This window comes from Heterodontus francisci, chromosome 2 (genome assembly GCF_036365525.1).
Source record: "Heterodontus francisci isolate sHetFra1 chromosome 2, sHetFra1.hap1, whole genome shotgun sequence".
NCBI classification, from domain to species: Eukaryota; Metazoa; Chordata; class Chondrichthyes; order Heterodontiformes; family Heterodontidae; genus Heterodontus; species Heterodontus francisci.
This window is the reverse complement of record NC_090372.1, coordinates 93,334,116-93,355,285: the sequence shown is the minus strand read 5'-3', so window position 1 is coordinate 93,355,285 and position 21,170 is coordinate 93,334,116. Positions and strand designations below refer to the sequence as shown.

The following is a 21,170-nucleotide window of genomic DNA, read 5'->3' as shown; positions in this document are numbered from 1 at the left end:
AGCCCCTTAAGCCTGTTTGATCAATCAATTAAATCATGGTTGACCAACAGCTAAACCCAATTTAGTTGCCTTTGACCCACTTCTACAAAAGTCTATCAATCTCAATCCTGAAAGCTTCAACTGACCAAGCATTCACAGGCTTTTGGGGGAATTAGTTCCAGATTTATATTACTCTGTTTGAAGAGCTGCTTCCTGATTGCACCACTGAAAGGCCTGGCTCTAATTTTAAGATTATGCATTTATCACTTCCAGATTCAATTACTCTTAATACTTCTCTTGCCATCCTCCCATCCTCCACTGTCCATAAATTTAGCTTGTCCAAAACAATGCAGTTTATATCCTATCTTGCATCAAGCCCCCCTTACTCATTATCCCCTCTTTGCTGACCATTGACATTGACTCGCAGTCATTCAATGCCTCAGAATTAAGTTTCTTATTGTATTTAGACCCCTCTATGACCTTGTACCGTCCTATCTCTATACTCCTATCCAGTTCTACATCCTTCCCACAAATGCAGCATTCTTCTGATTCCATCATCATGTGCACCACCCCCAACCCTGCTTCATCCCACCATTGGAAGCTGTACCTTCTCCCATTTCCACTCTTTGGACTACCCACCCTAAATGCCTCCAACTTTCCATCTCCTTCTCTTCAAGACTGTAAATAGGAGCAACAGATTACGAGGTTACTTCCAACTGAGTTGATAGCTACTTGCTGTAGCTTTTCACCATTTACTGGCACCTTTGTCTAAAGAACAACACTTGTTCTCAAGTTATGTTTATCATTTATCAATACAAATGACTTCAAAGGTCACGTGAAGCTTTTAAAAAAAAATGATAATTACAAATAAGATTTACACATATGGTTCTTGTAGCTGTCTTACCAGCAAGTCCAGTTCTGTTGCATCCTGTGATTACAACAATCCAGTCCCTCTGAATGGTAATTGTCAAAGCTGTGCTTGCAAGGTTTGCTACATCTGCTAGACCAATGACCACCATGTAACAGACCACCTTGTGTGAGTTGCATTAAACAAATGGACAATAGGTAACAGAAAAACTACTCATCTACTTACAGATGCAATAACTAACACATCTTTATGGGATTTAATTCTTAGATTTTACCCTTAATTAAAAAATGGTAACTTTTCTAATCTTTTGAGTTCTTAAACATGATAAACATATCAAAATTTAAAATGGACAGTATGAAAGCTGAACATTCATACTTTTCTAAGTTCTCCATCAACAGCAAAGCAGTGTTCAGTTTTTATTGCTTGGTTACTAACTCTGGTAGTGATTTCTGACAGCAGAATGTATTTTCAGTCATCTGTTCATCCAGTGAAAAGTCCTATTAGTTGAAAGGATGTTCCAAAATATTACTGCTGTTATTTGCCAATGTATTAATATAAATACTCTTTAGCTGGTCCACCAATACTAATTTATACTCTTCTGTACTTTAAAAAAAATGATTATGGGCAGAATTTTATCATAACAGACACACATGGAGTGGGGAGGTGGGTAGCGGGTCCGGAACCCGTTTGTTCCATCAGCGGGCTTTGCTGTGGTTCTTTAACTCATCCATGACATTAGCATACTGTGTCGGCAATCCTAACCAAATCAGAGAGAGTGTGCAAATGATGATCCATATTCTTTCAATGAAGGTTCTTTATTTCAAAGGATTCCAGTAGGGGTCAGAATGGCTGCAGGAAACCTTGCTAGTAAATGCTCCTGGAGGCAAGTAAATTGAAGGAAGATGTGGGAAGGCTGCCCCCCCCCCCCCCACTTCTCCTGGGCATGAGTGTGGTGCCCAGGACCTGGATGCAATGTTGGAAAAGGCCGAAGATCAGCAGACTGGCACACACACTAGGCGTTGACATGAAGATGACCGCAGTCCTGATGACAGCATTTACTGCCACTTGGCACTTAACAGTCACTCATGTTGAATTGATGTCACCATTAACTGAAATGTCATGACAAGCACAATGTTGGGTTTGTACCCTTTCTCAATATCAGCACTAGCTCAGGTCTTTCATCTCTCACAGGTCCTTCAAGGGTAATGGTGGAGCTGCTGTGGGAGGAGGCCAAGGAGTCCTCAGAGGAGAGCGAGGACTCTGAGGATGCACCATCACATGACTCATGCACAACCTCTACCAGCACAGATACACACACCTCGGTGGGTATTGGAGTAGAGATAACTAGCTTGTCATATGGTGAGGCTCACATCACGTGAGCAAGAGCAGGTGCTGGAGACAGGGACAGCAGTGGAGAAACCCCATCAGAGGGTTTAGGACACTCCAATCTCTGCTCAGCTGGACGTAGATGCTGAGCCTCGTGGGTCATTCACAAAAAGGAGACTTCTGGAGCTGCAACTGGAAATGTCTGTGGTTCTATCAGTATTTCCAGAGGCACTTCATATCCCTGGAGAGAGATTGGAGTCATCTAACTCAAATCCTCACTAGATACAGGCGAGTTACCAGAGGATTGGAGATCTGCGAACATTGTACCATTGTTTAGAAAGGGTGCAAGGGATAGGCCAAATAATTATAGGCCAGTCAGTCTGACCTTAGTGGTGGGTAAATTATTAGAATCAATTCTGAGAGATAGAATAAACTGCCATCTAGAAAGGCATAGATTAATCAGAGATAGCATGGATTTGTTAAGGGAAGGTTGTGTCGTACTAACTTAATTGCATTTTTTGAGGAAGTAAAAAGGAGGATTGATGAGGGTAGTGCAGTGGATGTGGTCTACATGGATTTCAGTAAGGCATTTGACAAGGTCCCACATGGCAGACTGGTCAGAAAAATAAAAGCCCATGGGATACAGGGGAATGTGGCAATTTGGATCTAAAATTGGCTCAGTGAAGGGTAATAGTCGTCGGATGTTTTTGCGAATGGAAGGCGGTTTCCAGTAGCGCTCCACAGGGCTCAGTATTGGGTCCCTTGCTGTTTGTGGTATATATTAACAATTTGAACTTAAATGTGGGAGGCATGATTGGGAAATTCGCAGATGACACAAAAATTGGCCGTGTAGTTTGTGAAGAGGATAGCTGTAAACTCCAGAATGATATCAATGGTTTGATTGAGTGGGTGGATAAGTAGCAAATGGAATTCAATCCAGAGAAATGTGAGGTAATGGGGAGGGCAAACAAAGCAAGGGAATACACAATAATCAGTAGGATAATGAGAGGGGTAGTAAAAGTGAGACACTTTGGAGTGCATGTCCACAGATCCCTGAAGGTGACAGGACAGGTAGATAAAGTGAAGATGACAAATGGAATGCTTGGCTTTATTTGCCAAGGTATAGAATACAAAAGCAGGGATGTAATGCTGGAACTATATAAAACACTTGTTAGGCCACAGCTGGAGTATTGCGTACAGTTCTGGTCACCACGTTACAGGAAGGACATAATTGCTCTGGAGAGAGTACAGAGATTTACAAGAAAGTTGCCAGGGCTTGAAAGTTGCAGCTATGAAGAAAGATTGGACAAGCTAGGGTTGTTTTACGAACATACGAATTAGGAGCAGGAGTAGGCCACTCGAGCCTGCTCTGCCATTCAATGGCTGAACTGATTACTCCACATTTCCACCTATCCTTGATAACCTTCCACCCATGCTTATCAAGAATCTATCTAACTCTGACTTAAAAATATTCAAAGACTCCGCTTCCACTGCCTTTTGAGGAACAGAATTCCAAAGACTCACAATGCCCTGAGGGAAAAAATTTGTCCTCATCTCTGTCTAAATGGGTGACCCTTTATTTTTAAACAATGTCCCCTAGTTCTAGATTCTCCCACAAGAGGAAACATCCTTTCTGCATCCACCCTGTCAAGACCCCTCAGGATCTTGTATGTTTCAATCAAGTCGCCTCTTACTCTTCTAAATTCCAGTGGATACAAGCCTTTTCCTTAGAACAGAGGAGACTGAGGGGTGACTTAATTGAGGTGTACAAAATTATGAGGGGCCTAGATAGAATAGACCTGTTTCCCCTAGCAGAGAGGTCAATTACCAGAGGGCACAGATTTAAGGTGATTGATAGAAGGATTAGAGGGGACATGAGGAAAGACTTTTTCACCCAGAGGGTGGTGGGTGTCTAGAATTCACTGCCCGGATTGGTGGTGGAGGCAGAAACCCTCAACTCATTTAAAAGGTACCTGGATCTGCACCTGAAGTGTCGTAACCTGCAAGGCTATGGACCAGGTTCTGGAAGGTGGGATTAGATTGGGCGGCTAGTTTTTTCAGCTGGTGCAGACACGATGGGCTAAGTGGCCTCTTTCTGTGCCATAACTTTTCCGTGGTTCTAAGGTTAACTTGGAAGAGCTGGGATTGTTCTCCCTGGAGCAAAGAAGATTGAGGGGAGATTTGATCGAGGTATACAAAATTATGACAGGCTTAGATAAGTTATTCTATTCCATGAATGACTATGACTCTGACTGAGTGGCTCATATCTGGTTCCCGACCCAATACTACCTTCTGGGGCTGGAACACTCCCATCCGAGCCTGCCTCCCCTTGACAGTTAAAATTCTGCCCTATACCTAGGGAAACAGATTTTATTTTAGACTCCTTTCACTTTCTCTGTGCATAGTTTTAAAACAAACCCATTAAAAACTAAATTTAAATTGAACAACTGCAACACCAAGTTGTCAACTGGTGTACAGTTTTATCATTTGACCCCTTTTCTTCTAATAATTTCCAGAATTTCTATTACTGATCAATGGGAAATGTTTTCCTCTGCTTGAGGGGAGTGGTGAGGAGGGGTGGGGGAAGAGGAAGTGTTGGGCTCATACCAGTCTATTGCTGTTATTAACATTGGTTCAGATTTCAAATAAAATTGCGGTACCAGTGTGACCAAGCGTGTAGTGTGTTCTGCATTGTTTTGTTCATGTTGATGATTTAGCACAAAGTCTGTAGATGAAGGCCCAGATCCACAAAACAGTCAAATATTATTTGGATTTTTATTCTTTGACAATATAGGGCGGTACAGTAGCGCAGTGGTTAGCACCACAGCCTCACAGCTCCAGCGACCCGGGTTCAATTCCAGGTACTGCCTGTGTGGAGTTTGCAAGTTCTCCCTGTGTCTGCGTGGGTTTCCTCCGGGTGCTCCGGTTTCCTCCCACATGCCAAAGACTTGCAGGTTGATAGGTAAATTGGCCATTAGAAATTGCCCCTAGTATAGGTAGGTGGTAGGGAAAATATAGGGACAGGTGGGGATGTGGTAGGAATATGGAATTAGTGTAGGATTAGTATAAATGGGTGGTTGATGGTCGGCACAGACTCGGTGGGCCGAAGGGCCTGTTTCAGTGCTGTATCTGTAAAAACTATTAAAAAAACTAAAAGTTTTGCAACAGCAAAACCTCAGGTAACATAATGGATGAATTTTGTTCAGCTCCCGACATCGGGCTCAGTGGCAGCGGGGCCGGAAGGTCAGACTGAAAGGGGCCCCACCATGCAGCCAGACGCTGGGATTGCCGGGACTGATCGTCCCATCGGCAACAAGGCTCTGTGGTGGCTCCCCCCACCGCTCGGCAACAGGACTCAACTATAAATATTTAAATAAAGGACATGAATAAATTAACAGACCTTTCACACTGATCGTGCCAGTTGTCCGCAATCTTGCGTATGGCGGCTGGCACTCATGCACCTTCACTTTCCCATCCAGGGAAGTCTGGCACCACAGAGGTGTGGAAGGGGAAAAGTTAGGATTTTTAGTGTAGTGGTGGTTTTGGTGGGGTGGGGGGGGGGGGTAGGCCACATATTAAATGTTTGTGTTTTGGAGGGTTGGGGGAGAAAACAGGGCAGCCATTTATTTCCTTTGTATTGGGGGTGGAGGTACGGGCCAAAATTCAATTCAGTATATTTGGGGGCGGGGGGGGGGGGGGGAGTTTATGGGCTTCAACTGTGCAGGTCTGGCAGCCCTTTAAAAATAGCACCAGCGCCTGCGCAGAGGCAGCTGATGCTGTTGCCGGCTTCACAGAGCCCGCTCCTGCCACATGATTTTGGGGTGGGGTGGGGAGCGGACTGCCCAACGTATGCGGATGAGCTGCCATGCGGGTTGCCAGTTTTCAGTCCACTGAGTGGGACCTTCCTCCACTCACACCCAAAACCCTGTTAAAGGTCTTAGGTGAATGTACTTATTTATAACAATGATACAGACATTCAGAACCATTATAAATATTTATAACTTCAGTTCTGGCAAAATTTACATTCTTCAGGTCATTTATTGTGCCTCAATTCATCATTATCCATCCTTACATTTTAGTGGGGTATGTTTTTACTGCAACTAAAAATAAAAAGGGGAAGTTGCACCAATCCTCGTAAAACAAAACACATCAGCACCATACAACAAGTTCAATTATAGCAGATCAAGTAGGTCATCAAAATTACTACTCAACATGAATTAAATTTTTAAGTTCTAATTTATTTACATGGTATTAAATGGAAACAATGATCCTGAAAAACCACAATCGCACTCCGCTACTGAAACAATGATGGAGTGGGATTTCCAACATGCCCAAGAAAAAATTCCTCGACTCTGTTGGATTTTTGGGGTCAGGCAATGTGCACTTTGTTGACAGGTATCTGCTTCGGTTTTGGTATTGTAAGGGTGCACATATGGTGGGAGATCCAGAAAACATGGTGGTGGTGGTCCGGCCACTAAGGGCAAGGCTTGAAAAGGGGTGGATATATGCAACTACTGTCTGCTCCCAGGAAATCTCAGTTCAAGTTCCAATAGGGTCAAGACTTGGCATCACCAGGTGTCATCCCAATTTCTGTCATCCCAACCACCAATAAGTTCACTAACTTTCACAGCCAGTATGTTTTCTACAGCGTGGAGTTAAAAAAAATCCTCAACAGATACTTACAGTTAACCATCCATCCCAGGTTTCTTCAATCCATTTCTTGTACGAAAATACCAAAATCAGGATAACACTGCAGAGAATGACGGAACCATCCTGAATGAACAGGGATCCATGAGCAACTAAAATGTGATTCAGAAAGGATGCATGAAGATTAAATGTGCAAAAAGGTTTTTTCTGAAATAAATTAACACAAACCTCTGATTTCTTGTGCCCCTACACCACCACTTCCCATCCCCACCAACAGTTAGTTTGAGCTTATTGGTGAATATAATGGTTTGCTACCTCCGTTTGTTTTCTGCTAATAAAAGTAGGAATTTCAAAAAGCAAAACATTCAGGTAATTGTTTGGCAATATTAGATATTTTGATTTTGTAACCTCCAGTCTTCCATCCAATTTTAGTTCAACTGAAAACTACAATAAAACCAAGAATCAACTAAAATTTCCTCAACTTTTCTGAAACTGAAGTTAAAAAAAAATTGAATTTTCCTAAGAATCATTTCTTCCTTTCTTTTCCAGAAGGCAATAACTCAGGCTCTGCCATTCAATGGGATCATGGCCGATGCCTTTGCCTCATATCCCTTAATACCGTTGGTTAACAAAAACATCAATCTCAGATTTTAGCTGTTTCCGGAAGATAGTTCCAAATATCTACCACTTCTTGTGTGTATAAATGCTACCTAATTTCATTCTGGAAAGGTCTGGCTCGAATTTGTAGCATATGCCCCTTAGTCCTAGATTCCCCAACTAATAAAATAGTTTCTCTCCACATACCCTATCTATCTATTCCCCTTAATATCTAGAAAACTTCAAGCAATTTAACCCTTCAATTTCAGGTATCATTCTGGTAAATCTACGTTGCACTCCCTCCAAGGCCAGCTTCCAAAGCTATCGTGCCCAGAACTGTGGACTAATCAGGGTTTTGTATAGCTGTAGCATGACTTCTACCAGTTTGTATTCTAGTCCTCTAGATAGAAAGGCCAGCATTCCATTAGCCTTTCTGATTATTTTTTTTTAACCTGTTCATAACATTTAAATGCTTTATGTACCTGGATTCACCAAGCCTCTTCAGCCCTGCACTGCTTCTAGCTTTTCACCATTTTGAAAGTACTTTGTTCTATCCTTTTTAGGTTTAAAGTGGATGACCTCACATTTGCCTACATTGAAATCCATTTACTTAATCTGTTATTATCTCTTTGTAATTTTATGCTTCCATCTAAACTGCTGAAACTGCCACCTATTTCTGTGTCATTAGCAAATTTGGATATATGGCTTTCTATCCCATTATCTAAGTTGTTAATAAACACAGTGAAGAGTTAAGGCCCCAGCACCGATCCTTGCGGGACACCACTATTCACATGCTGCTAATTACCTAGCCGTTATCCCTACTCTGTCTCTGACCGCTCATCCAATTTCTTAACAAGGTCAATAGAGTTATAGAGTCATAGAGTCGTACAGCATAGAAACAGGCCCTTCGGCCCACCGCGTCCATGCCGACCATAATGCCCATCTATACTAATCCCACCTGCATTAATTCCATATCCCTCTATGCCTTGCTCATTCAAGTAACTGTCCGGATGCCTCTTAAATGTCGCTACTGTTCCTGCCTCCACCACCTCCTCGGGCAGCTTATTCCAGATACCCACTATTCTTTGTGTGAAAAATTTACCCCTTTGATCCTCTTTAAACCTCCTCCCTCTCACCTTAAATCTATTTCCTCTAGTTTTAGTCACCCCTATCGCCAGAGCTGGCGGGCAGCCATAAAGGCGGGGCTAAAGTGTGGTGAGTCGAAGAGACTTAGCAGTTGGCAGGAGAAAAGACAGAGCGCAAGGGGAGAGCCAACTGTGTAGCAGCCCTGGCGGCCAATTTTGTCTGCAGCACCTGTGGAAGAGTCTCTCACTCTAGAATTGGCCTTTGTAGCCACTCCAGGTGCTGCTCCACAAACCACTGACCACCTCTAGGCGCTTACCCATGTCTCTCGAGACAAGGGGGCCAAAGAAGACCATGGGAAACAGACTCTGGCTATCTACCCTATCTATGCCTCACATAATTTTATATACCTCTATCATGTCCCCTCTCAGCCTCCTTCGCTCCAGGGAAAACAGACCCAGCCTATCCAATCTCTCTTTATAACTCAAGCCCTCCAAACCAGGCAACATCCTTGTGAATCTTTTCTGCACCCTCTCTAGCTTAATCACATCTTTCCAGTAGTGCGGCGACCAGAACTGCACACAGTAATTCAAATGTGGCCTAACCAACGTTATGTACAACTGTAACATGACGTCCCAACTCTTGTACTCAATGCCTCGGCCGATGAAGGCAAGCATGCCTTATGCCTTCTTCACCACCCTGTCTACTTGTGTTGCCACTTTCAGGGAACTATGTACTTGCACCACCGCACCCACCCCCCCCACCCCCCCCCCCCCACCAAGGTCTCTCTGCTCAAGAACACTCCCCAGGGCCCTGCCATTCACTGTATATGTCCTGCCCTGGTTTAACTTCCCAAAATGCATCACTTCACACTTGTCTGCATTAAATTCCATTTGCCAATCCCTTGCCCACTTTCCCAGTTGATCTATATCCTGCTGTAACCTTAGACAACCTTCTTCACTGTCCACTATACCACCAATTTTGGTGTCATCTGCAAACTTACTAATCATGCCCCTTACATTCACACAGTCATTAATATATATGACAAACAACAGAGGGCCCAGCACCGATCCCTGCGGCACACCACTGGTCACCGCCCTCCAATCTGAAAAACAACCCTCCACTACCACCCTCTGCCTCCTATTATCAAGCCAATTTTGTATCCAATTTGCTAGCTTACCCTGGATCCCATGTGTTCGAACCTTCTGGACCAGCCTACCATGCAGGACCTTGTCAAAGGCCTTGCTGAAGTCCATGTAGACAACGTCCATCGCCCTTGCCCTCGTCAATCCTCTTGGTCACCTCCTCGAAAAACTCAATCAAATTTGCGAGACATGATTTCCCACGCACAAAACCATGCTGACTATCCCTAATCAGACCTTGCCTTTCCAAATGCATATAAATCCTGTCTCTCAGAATCCCTTCCAATAACTTTCCCACCACTGATGTGAGGCTCACCAGCCTGTAGTTCCCTGGCTTATCCCTGCCGCCCTTCTTAAATAAAGACACAACATTAGCTATCCTCCAGTCTTCCGGTACCTCATCCGTGGCTAACGATAATACAAAAATCTCTGCCAGGGCACCAGCAATCTCCTCCCTAGCTTCCCATAGCATCCTAAGATACACCCTAGGCCCTGGGGATTTATTCACCTTAATGTGCTTCAATACCTCCAACACCTCCTCCTTTGTAATGTTGATATGCTCCAGGATATCGCTGTTCCCTCCCTTGAACTCACTAGCTTCCATGACCTTCTCCAAGGTAAATATGGACGAGAAATAGTCATTTAAAACCTCACCCATTTCCCGTGGCTCCACACATAGATTGCCACACTGATCCTTAAGGGAACCTACTCTCTCCCTAGCTACCCTTTTACTCTTAATATACTTATAGAATCTTTTAGGATTCTCCTTTATCTTATCTGCCAGGGAAATCTCATGGCCCCTTTTAGCCCTCCTAATTTCCTTCTTAAGTGTAGTCCTACATCCCCTATACTCCCCGAGGGACTCGCTCGATCCTAGCTGCCTATACCTGACATATGCCTCCTTCTTTGTCCTGACCAGACCCTCAATATCCCTCGTCAACCAAGGTTCCCTAAACTTGCCAGCCTTGCCCTTCCATCTAACAGGAACATGCCGGCCCTGAACTCTTCCTATCTCACTTTTAAAAGCCTCCCACTTGCCAGACATCCCTTTACCTGTAAACAGCCTCTCCCATTCAACTTTTGAGAGTTCCCGTCTGATGCCATCGAAATTAGCCTTCCCCCAATTTAGGACTTCAACCTGAGGACCAGTCCTATCCTTTTCCATAACTATCTTGAAGCTAATAGAGTTATGGTCACTGGTCCCAAAATGCTCCCCCACTGACAAATCAACCACCTGCCCAGCCTCATTTCCTAAGAGCAGGTCGAATGTAGCCCCTTCTCTAGTAGGGCCATCCACATACTGCTCCAGAAAACTATCCTGGACACACTTAACAAATTCTTCCCTATCTGATCCCTTAGCACTAAGGCAGTCCCAGTCAATATTAGGGAAGTTAAAATCACCTACTATTACAACCCTATCATTCCAACACCTATCTGTGATTTCCCTACATATATGCTCCTCCACTTCGCTCTGAGTATTGGGGGGCTATAGTATCATCCCAAAGTGATCACCCCTTTCTTATTATAAAAGCAAAATACTGCGGATGCTGGAAATATGAAATAAAAACAAGAAATGCTGGAACCACTCAGCAGGTCTGGCAGCATCTGTGGAAAGAGAAGCAGAGTTAACGTTTCGGGTCAGTGACCCTTCATCAGTTCTGATGAAGGGTCACTGACCCGAAACGTTAACTCTGCTTCTCTTTCCACAGATGCTGCCAGACCTGCTGAGTGGTTCCAGCAGTTCTTGTTTTTACCCCTTTCTTATTTCTAAGTTCTACCTATAAGGCCTCGCTGGACATTCCCCCCGGGATATCCTCTCTAAGTATTGCCGTGATGTTCTCCCTAATCAATAGTGCAATTCCCCCTCCTCTCATACCTCCACCTTTGTCACGTCGGAAGGATAGGTACCCTGGAACATTGAGCTGCCAGTCCTGCCCATCCCTCAACCACGTTTCCGTAATAGCTATAATATCACAATCCCATGTACTGATCCATGCTCTGAGTTCATCTGCCTTACCTGTAAGGCTTCTTGCATTAAAGTAAATGCAGTTTAGCCTACCAGACCTTCCACGCTCCCTGTCCTGCCCCTGCCCGGCCAGCCTACTGGACTTGCTTGCTTTAACCTCTACATTTGCCTCAACTATCTCATCTGAGAGACTACTACTTTGGGTCCCACCCCCCTGCAAGACTAGTTTAAACCCTCCCAAGGAGTACTAGCAAACCGTCGCACAAAGATATTGGTCCCCCTCCAGTTTAGATGCAACCCATCCTTCTTGTACAGGTCACCTCTGCACCAGAAGGGATCCCAATGATCCAAGTAGCTGAAGCCCTCCAGCCTACACCAGCTCTTCAGCCACGCATTCATTTGCCTAATCCTCCTATTCCTACCCTCACTAGCACGTGGCACAGGGAGTAATCCTGAGATTACAACCCTAGAAGTCCTGCTTTTTAACCTTCTGCCTAACTCCCTATATTCACTTTGCAGGACCTCATCTCTCTTCCTGCCTATGTCATTAGTACCAATATGGACCACGACCTCTGGCTGCTCACCCTCCCCTTTCAGAATGTCCTGCAGCCGCTCCGTGACATCCTTGACCCTAGCACCAGAAAGGCAACGTACCATCCTGGAGTCTCGTTTGTGGCCACAGAAATGCCTATCTGCACTCCTTACAATAGAATCCCCTATCACTATAGCTCGATCACTATAGCAGGGATAATCCAGGTAATTATAGACCGGTGAGCCTGACGTCAGTGGTAGGGAAGCTGCTGGAGAAGATACTGAGGGATAGGATCTATTCCCATTTGGAAGAAAATGGGCTTATCAGTGATAGGCAACATGGTTTTGTGCAGGGAAGGTCATGTCTTACCAACTTAATAGAATTCTTTGAGGAAGTGACAAAGTTGATTGATGAGGGAAGGGCTGTCGATGTCATATACATGGACTTCAGTAAGGCGTTTGATAAGGTTCCCCATGGTAGGTTGATGGAGAAAGTGAAGTCGCATGGGGTCCAGGGTGTACTAGCTAGATGGATAAAGAACTGGCTGGGCAACAGGAGACAGAGAGTAGCAGTGGAAGGGAGTTTCTCAAAATGGAGACGTGTGACCAGTGGTGTTCCACAGGGATCCGTGCTGGGACCACTGTTGTTTGTGATATACATAAATGATTTGGAGGAAAGTATAGGTGGTCTGATTAGCAAGTTTGCAGACGACACTAAGATTGGTGGAGTAGCAGATAGTGAAGGGGACTGTCAGAGAATACAGCAGAATATAGATAGATTGGAGAGTTGGGCAGAGAAATGGCAGATGGAGTTCAATCCGGGCAAATGCGAGGTGATGCATTTTCGAAGATCCAATTCAAGAGTGAACTATACAATAAATGGAAAAGTCCTGGGGAAAATTGATGTACAGAGAGATTTGGGTGTTCAGGTCCATTGTTCCCTGAAGGTGGCAACGCAGGTCAATAGAGTGGTCAAGAAGGCATACGGCATGCTTTCCTTCATTGGACGGGGTATTTAGTACAAGAGTTGGCAGGTCATGTTACAGTTGTATAAGACTTTGGTTCCCTGGGAGGTCATCCCCCACCCCCCCCAACAGTATCCAAAGCGGTATATCTGTTTGAGGAGGGGGGGGGGGGGATGACCACAGGGCACTCCTGCACTAATTGCCTGTGCCTACTACTCCATCTGGCGGTCACCAATCTCTTTTCTGCCTGTGCAGCCATTACCTGCGGTGTGACCACCTCACTAAACATGCTATCCACGACTTCCTCAGCATCGCGGCTGCTCTACAGTGAATCCACCCGCAGCTCCACCTCCGTAATGTGGGTAGTCAGTAGTAGCTGTAGATGGATACACTTCCTGCACACATGGTCATCAGGGACACTGGAAGCATCCCTGCTTTCCCACATAGCGCAGGAGGAGCATATCACGGGGCTGAGCTCTCATTCCATGACTTACCCTTAGGTTAATTAGTTACTCCCTTAATTAAAAAATACTAATTATACTAGGGGTCTTGTTCTACCCACTTCAATCTAAAGTCTTGAAAAAAAAACACTTTAGTAGTACTCACCTTATCACCAGAGATTTTTTTTTTCAAAAACAAAAAAAAACAACTTTCCCTTTTTTAAAGATATTCCAGCAGCTGCTACTCAGCAACCAATCACCTTGCAGCTTTCCTCTGACATCACTGTTTGCCTTTTTTTTTCCAAAACTCCAGCACGTTGGAAGAGGTTCGATTGCTCTCCTCTCCCGGAAGGTAAGAGACTGGGCCTCGATCCTCAGGGTCGATTTATAGGCTCCGCTCCCGGCGTTCTCCCCACAGGTTCGCTCCGGTCCTCTCCACTCCGCTCCCTTCAATTCCATGAACCCCAACTTTAGGTCAACAATATCTTATGAGGGACTTCATCAAATGACTTTTGGAAGTCCATAGACATTCCCTGTCCACGACTTGCATCACCACTTCAAAAAATTCAATCAGATTTGCCAGACATGGCTTACTCTTTACAAATCCATGCTGGCTCACTCTGATCAGCTGAAAATGTTCAAGGTGTTCAGTTATTATAGTTCAATTATAGACTCGAGCAATTTCTCAACAATAGATGTTAGGTTAACTGGTCTATAATTCCTTGGTTTCCCTCTGTCACCTTTCTTAAATAGCAGGGTGTCATGTGCAATTTTACAATCTAAAGGAATGGTTCCCAAATCAAGATAACTTTGGAAGTTTATAGTTAGGGGATCTGCAATATTCTCACCTACATCATTTCAAACCCTGGGATGCAAGCCATTTGGTCCTGGAGATGTCATTTTTTTGTGCCCACATTGCTCCCGACCATGCTCTTTTTCCCAACATAACTGTACTGTACAAATGATTTGTGTTGATTTTGATATCTCTTGCGAGTTTCTTTTCACATTCCCTTTTTGTTGCTGTAACAATCTGTTTCATTACTCTTTCTCTATCTCTCCCACTTGTCAGGAACCAGTGTATATATGCACAGCTCTCATCTTCTAAATTTAAGTAAATAACTTAAACTAATGCAACATCTTCCAAAAGAAGTCTAAAATTATGGGTGTATCTTACAAATCTGAGAGCTTAGCAAACCGGCGGGGATAAATAGCGTGGCAGCAGAGCTGGCCCAAGTCCAGGAGTAAGAGCTGAGCGAGACCAGTGAGGATAAACAGAGCTATAGCATAGGAGGCCCAAGACCAGGAGTAAGTGCTGAGCGAGACCAGCAGGGATAAATATAGTGGTGGCAGAGGAAGCCCGTGAACTGAGTGAGACCGGCGGGGATAAATAGAGGGACGGCTGGGAACGGAAAGACCAAGTTCGAGGAAAAAATAAATCAAAGTGTGATGTCACTGGAAAGCAGGTGATTGGTGGGGCATTGGTTTAAACCAGGAGCTGGGAAATTAAAAATTTCAATCGGGGTAAGTGAATATTGTATTGGATTCTCCCGTCACTTTGACGGATGAGTGTTCAACAAAGAGACTGGTTGTTCAATGTCTAGGTTGGTGTTGTCTCATGTGATGTTAAACCAAATCTGGATTTGCAGATCTGATTGCAAATATACATATGAAATCACTGTTGGAGGGATGGGTGAAGGCACTGGTTTTGCAGCCTGCTCATTTGTCCTGCAGGGACCTGACTCTGTTCTCCTCAAATGTTGGGATTGCTTGATGACAGAGACTTCTCCATTTGGATCTGTCCATGGTTGTTTTTTCCCCGTGTATGTGGTCCAACTTACAGGTTCTGAGGATAGCCTTCAGAATGTCTTTCTATGTTAAGTTTGGGACGTCCTAGGCAAGGTTGCTCAGCTGGTTGTAGAATATAAAGTGCAATTGTAGAACTGATGAAGGGTCATTGACCTGAAATGTTAACTCTTTCTCTCTCCATAGATGCTGCCAGGCCTGCTGAGCATTTCCAGCATTTTTGGTTTTTAATTCATATTTCCAGCATCTGCAGTATTTTCCTTTTGTAGTCATGGTAAATGGTTGTTTTTCAGACTGCAGGATGGTAGACAGTAGTGTTGCCCAAGGTTCAGTGCTAGGACTACTGCTGATATAGACTTGGATTTTGGAATAGAGTAAAATTTCAAAATTTGCCAATGATACCAAACTTGGAGGAGTGGCAAATAGTGAGGATGATACGAATCGACTGCAACAGGACTTAGATAGACGAGCAGAATGGGCAGACAAGTGACAGATGGAATTTAATACAGAGAAGTGTGAGGTGATGCATTTTGGCAGAAGGGATAGGGTGAGGCAATATAGACTAAATAGCACAGTTCTAAAGAGAATATAGGGTCATAGGGACCTGGGGGTGCATATGCATCAATCTTTGAAGGTGGCAGGACATACTGAGAGAGCAAAGCATATGAGATCTTGGGCTTTATAAATAGAGGTATTGAGTATAAAAGCAAGGAAGTTCTGATGAACCTTCATAATAAAGGCCTGCTCAGGTCTGCAAATGAGACCCAACCCAAGCCCAACAGAACCCCATCCAACCCTGAGCCTAACCTGGCCCGAGTCCTTCCATTTGTTTCCCGCACCTGACCCAACATGACCATCAGTTAACTTACTTTCCGTTTTTCATTTTGTTCCTTACCTGCACAAACTTAAAATAATTGTAACAAAACCACCTTTAAAGTCCAAAAAGTAAATCAACATCAGAGTCACTTACCTGAGGTGGTGATAGAGTGTGTCTGATCCGACCCGACCCGGGCCCGAATGCCGGACCCAGGAGTGCGACCCGACCTGAATCCGACAAATGCCATTGGGTCCCGTCGGGTTCGGGTCGGGTAGCAGGCCTTTACTTCATAAAGCTCTGTTTAGGCCACAACTAGGGTATTGCATCCAGTTCTGGTCCCCACACTTTCGGAAGAATATGAGGGTCCTTGAGAGGCTGCAGAGGAGATTTACCAGAATGGTTCCAGAGATGAGGGATTTTAGTTACATTTGGTTGGAGAAACTAGGATTGTTTTCCTTGGAGCAAAGGAGATTGAGGGGAGATTAAATAGAGATGTAAAAGATTATGAAAAATTTAGATAAGGTAGAGAAAAGAAAAGTTGTTCCTATTCATTGATGGTACAAAATCTAGGGGACACAGATTTAAAGTTTTAGGCAACAGATACAGGGAGAATGTGAGGAAGAACTTTTTTATGCAGCGAGTGGTAATGAACTGGAACTCACTGCCCATGAGGGTTATGGAAGCAGATATGATGAATACTTTCAAAAGGAATTTGAATGAACACTTGAGGGAAATAAACCTGCAGGGCTACGGAGAGTGGGGGAATGGGACTGTCTGAATTGCTCTAGAGAGTTGGCATGGACTCAATGGGCCAACGGCCTCCTTCTGTTCCTTTATCACTCTATGACTCTAAGACATACAGTTCCATGGGCAGTAACAGCCCTTTGACCATTCAGTCAAGTGACCATTTGTTGTGAGCAAATCTAGACATAGTGACATTGAGATGCTGGAGGGACACTGCTATTTATGGAGTCATAACCCCAGCATGAGTCAATGCCTTCAGGAAAACAGGGGGAAAAATTGGGGATAAATGCCATCAAAAGAACCCATGTGCTTCTGTAAGTGCCAGCAACTTGGGTAATCCTCCTCCTGTTACTACCTTGTGCAGACCTGATCGCCTAGTCACATGTTAAACATTGTGCAGATTAGATTCTGGCATACAGTAAAGCAATTTGATTCCATTTAGTAGTCTAACTGACTTCAAACTTTATTGAGAACTGAAGAAAGAGAGTGCACTTTGCTGTAACCTGCCATACAGGACTGCAACATACCATCAGTGGATGGGCACAGGCTTTATGAAACACTTGTCCTGCCAACTGCAACAAATAATGCAGACTTTACCAAGGAGATAGAAAGTTTTATTCAAAGTCTTGCATCCTTAAACATAGATAAGCAAGTGACATTCCCAAAAGAATTGTTGGTTCTATCAACACTGAAATATCACATTTCAAGCAAACTTCCCTTAGGAATCCATCTGCAGGTATGTTAAAACAATATCTGTCTATTAATCATGTCTAAGTACTCCCTCTGAGGAAGTCACATGGTATTTTGTTAAAACTTTTAATATTGTAGTCAAAAACAGGCTTTTCCGCATTCAACAAAAAAGCACCAGCAACAACTTATGATTTTGGCAGCCACATCAGAACAGTTTTGCTCAGTACAATTTTGGATTCCATAATATGCATATTTGTGTAACTACATATACTGCTTGTTACCTTTAATTCTTGGATTCCTGTCTACCCAGTCTCCAACAATTGGACCAAAAATTGCCACAGATCCTGCTACTATCAAACCAACCACAGCAGTTAAAAGCAGATTATGTCCATACAGTTTAATTAAAAAGACAGAAAGGGCAAAATGCCACATGCAGTCTCCCTGAAAGATAAAACAAGTGAGATTCAGGACAATTACAGCTGTCACAGTACTAAAAAATTACCAATAAAATATGTATACATATTTATTAAAGGAGCAGTATGCCTTCATTTAACATACAGGCAGCAAATTTTTTAATTTTGTGATTCTATAATGAGTTATATATAAAAGTAGAGAAAAATGTTAAGTGAGTTACAGGCCTTGAATCCTGCAATCTTGCCAGGAGTAGCTTTTCAACTGTAGGTGGGATAAGTAGATTGCCTGCTTGTAAGGCAATTTAAATTCCTGTTAATAATTAACTCTGGTGAAAAAGGATGGGTGGGTATTTAAAATGCTCTGTCTGACTTGCCTGGCAATTTCCTGCTTGCTTTGCGCAAAATCTGATTTAAATGTGCTCCTGAGCAAGTAGCAAAGGCACCCATGTGAAGTTGGCAGGATTCCTTAATTATGCAAATTAGGGTGCAATGGGATGAGGAAGCAGTACCACAGGACATGCGCGATGTCAATATCATCACCCTCTATAAGAACAAGGGTGACCACGGTGACTGCAATAACTACCGTGGAATCTCCCTGCTCAGCATAATGGGAAAAAGTCTTCGCTCGAGTCGTTTTAAACAGACTCCAGAAGCTGAGTGTTTCCACCCTGAGGCACAGTGTGGCTTTTGAGCAGAGAGAACCACCACTGACATGCTGTTCACCCTTCGCCAGATGCCCCTCTATATTGCTTTCATAGATCTCACCAAAGCCTTTTGACCTCATTAGCAGACATGGTCCCTTCAGACTACTAGCAAAGGTCGGATGTTCACCAAAGCTACTAAATATCATCACCTCATTCCATGAAAATATGAAAGGCACAATTCAGCATAGTGGTGCCTCATCAGACCCCTTTCCTATCCTGAGTGGCATGAAACAGGGCTGTGTTCTCGCATCTACAAAGTTTGGAATCTTCTTCTCATTGCTACTCTCACATGCGTTCAAGTCTTTAGAAGAAAGAATGTTCCTCCACACAAGATCAGATGGCAGGTTGTTCAACCTTGCCCGTCTTAGAGCGAAGACCAAAGTACGTAAAGTCCTCATCCGGGAACTCCTCTTTGCTGACGATGTTGCATTAACATCGCACACGGTAGAGTGTCTGCAGAAACTCATCGACAGGATTGTGGCTGCCTGCAACGAATTTGGCCTAACCATCAGCCTCAAGAAAACAAACATTATGGGACAGGACGTCAGAAATGCTCCATCCATCAATAACAGCGACCACCCTCTGGAAGTGGTTCAAGAGTTCACCTACCTAGGCTCAACTATCACCAGTAACCTGTCTCTCGATGCAGAAATCAACAAGCGCGTGGGAAAGGCATCCGCTGCTGTGTCCAGACTGGTCAAGAGAGTGTGGGAGAATGGCACACTGACACGGAACACAAAAAGTGTATCAAGCCTGTGTCCTCAGTACCTTGCTCTGCGGCAGCGAGGCCTGGACAACGTATGTCAACCAAGAGCGACATCTCAACTTATTTCATCTTCGCTGCCTCCGGAGAATCCTTGGCCCCAGGTCACAGGACCACATTGCCAATGCAGAAATCCTCGAGGTGGCCAACATCCCCAGCATATATACCCTACTGAGCCAGCAGCACTTGAGATGGCTTGGCCATGTGAGCCGCATGGAAGATGGCAGGATCCCCAAGGACACATTGTACAGCAAGCTCATCACTGGTATCAGACCCACCTGCCGTCCACGTCTCTGCTTTAAAGACAGCTGCAAATGCGACATAAAGTCCTGTGACATTGACCACAAGTTTTAGGAGTCAGTTGCCAGTGATCGCCAGAGCTGGCGGACAGCCATAAAGGCGGGGCTAAAGAGTGGCCAGTTGAAGAGACTTAGCAGTTGGCAGGAAAGAAGACAGAAGTGCAAGGAGAGAGCCAACTGAGTAACAGCCCCGACAAACAATTTTATCAGCAGTGCCTGTGGAAGAGTCTTTCACTCTAGAATTGGCCTTTATAGCCATTCCAGGCGCTGTTCCACAAACCACTGACCACCTCTAGGTGTTTACCCATTGTCTCTCGAGACAAGGAGGCCAAAGAAGGGTACAATGACACAGAACAGCTATGGAACCAAATTGATCATTGGCTTCGAAAGGGTAGTTTGCCTCTATGCATATAGATCTATTTTTATGAGGAAATATTGCACTAGTGGAGCGCGGATTTATGATATTCCATGCCAGTTGTACAAGTAACTCTTGTACTTTTTCAGAGAGGGATTTAAAAATATAAAGAGCAGCTGCATTTGGAACAACCGAGGTTCATTATACACTGATAAAAGATATGCATATCACTGTAGAAAATTTAAAACAATCTCACAAATTCCTTATTGGCATCCATTTTAAATAATGTTCATAAGCCTGGGACAAATTTATAACCTTTTAAATTAGAAAACCCGCAACACCAAAAAGGTACTAAATATCTGTTGTTGTGCTTTCACATGTCAAACAAACTCAGATTTAGTAATTTGAAAGTTCTTTTTGCTTACCCACATTGACAGTGCACCACTGACATAAATAAGACCCTTTGGGGTCTTAACAAAATTCGACACTAGACCTGGGGGAGGGGGAAAAAGAACCAAATCTTAAAAAACAATTTAAAAAAGGCAATTAACTGCTGGAAATTTACAATTCTCGAAGTACATTCATCAAACTAATGATTTTCATTTGGCTGTTCTTGTACTAAATCTTAAATTACTTGCAAAAACTACTCACCAAAAAGCCTTCTTTGTAAGTATTTTTTCCCTCTCCGTTTATCTTCTTGCTCAATACGGTCCCTTTTGCAGTCTGGCATTTTGCAATGTAGTGCAGATTAAATTAATCTCCAACTCCTTGCGCAGTGATAACTGTATATAGGATTTTTGAAAAATACATTTGTGCTCATTATAAAACACAGTCCTCTAAAGCAATAAATTTATACCTATTTGCTTCTTCGTACGATATATTAAATATAAACCTTCTTACTCTTGCAGGCGAGGAAAGTCTACACTTGTATGCTTGTACCTTTTTTTGGTACGTTTGCGACTTCTTGTCTGCACTTTGTTAATTCGCAGCAATTGACATAAATTAAGTAACTTGGATGCAACAGACCTGCAGTCCAGT

General features: G+C 43.7%; 1 protein-coding gene across 1 annotated transcript; it reads right to left on the bottom strand.

Moving 5' to 3' along the window:
• Positions 1–651: 651 nt before the first annotated feature.
• Positions 652–20,862, bottom strand: LOC137380658 (solute carrier family 40 member 1-like). The gene is made up of 6 exons (XM_068052829.1): positions 20,784–20,862; positions 20,558–20,625; positions 17,880–18,039; positions 6,857–6,972; positions 858–1,010; positions 652–747 (listed from the first exon to the last, which is right to left on the bottom strand). Exons 1-6 carry the CDS (start codon positions 20,860–20,862, stop codon positions 652–654), a joined length of 672 nt encoding a protein of 223 aa, XP_067908930.1.
• Between the last annotated feature and the right edge of the window lie 308 nt (positions 20,863–21,170).

Bases quoted from the DNA above. Each gene is read 5' to 3' on its own strand.
- LOC137380658 (XM_068052829.1), bottom strand. From the start codon at position 20,862: ATGCCAGACTGCAAAAGGGACCGTATTGAGCAAGAAGATAAACGGAGA. The intron at 18,040-20,557 runs GTAAGCAAAAAG...TTTATCTTTCAG, and splicing joins GTGGTGCACTGTCAATGTGG to GGAGACTGCATGTGGCATTT. The intron at 1,011-6,856 runs GTAAGTATCTGT...AACTCACACAAG, and splicing joins CCTGGGATGGATGGTTAACT to GTGGTCTGTTACATGGTGGT.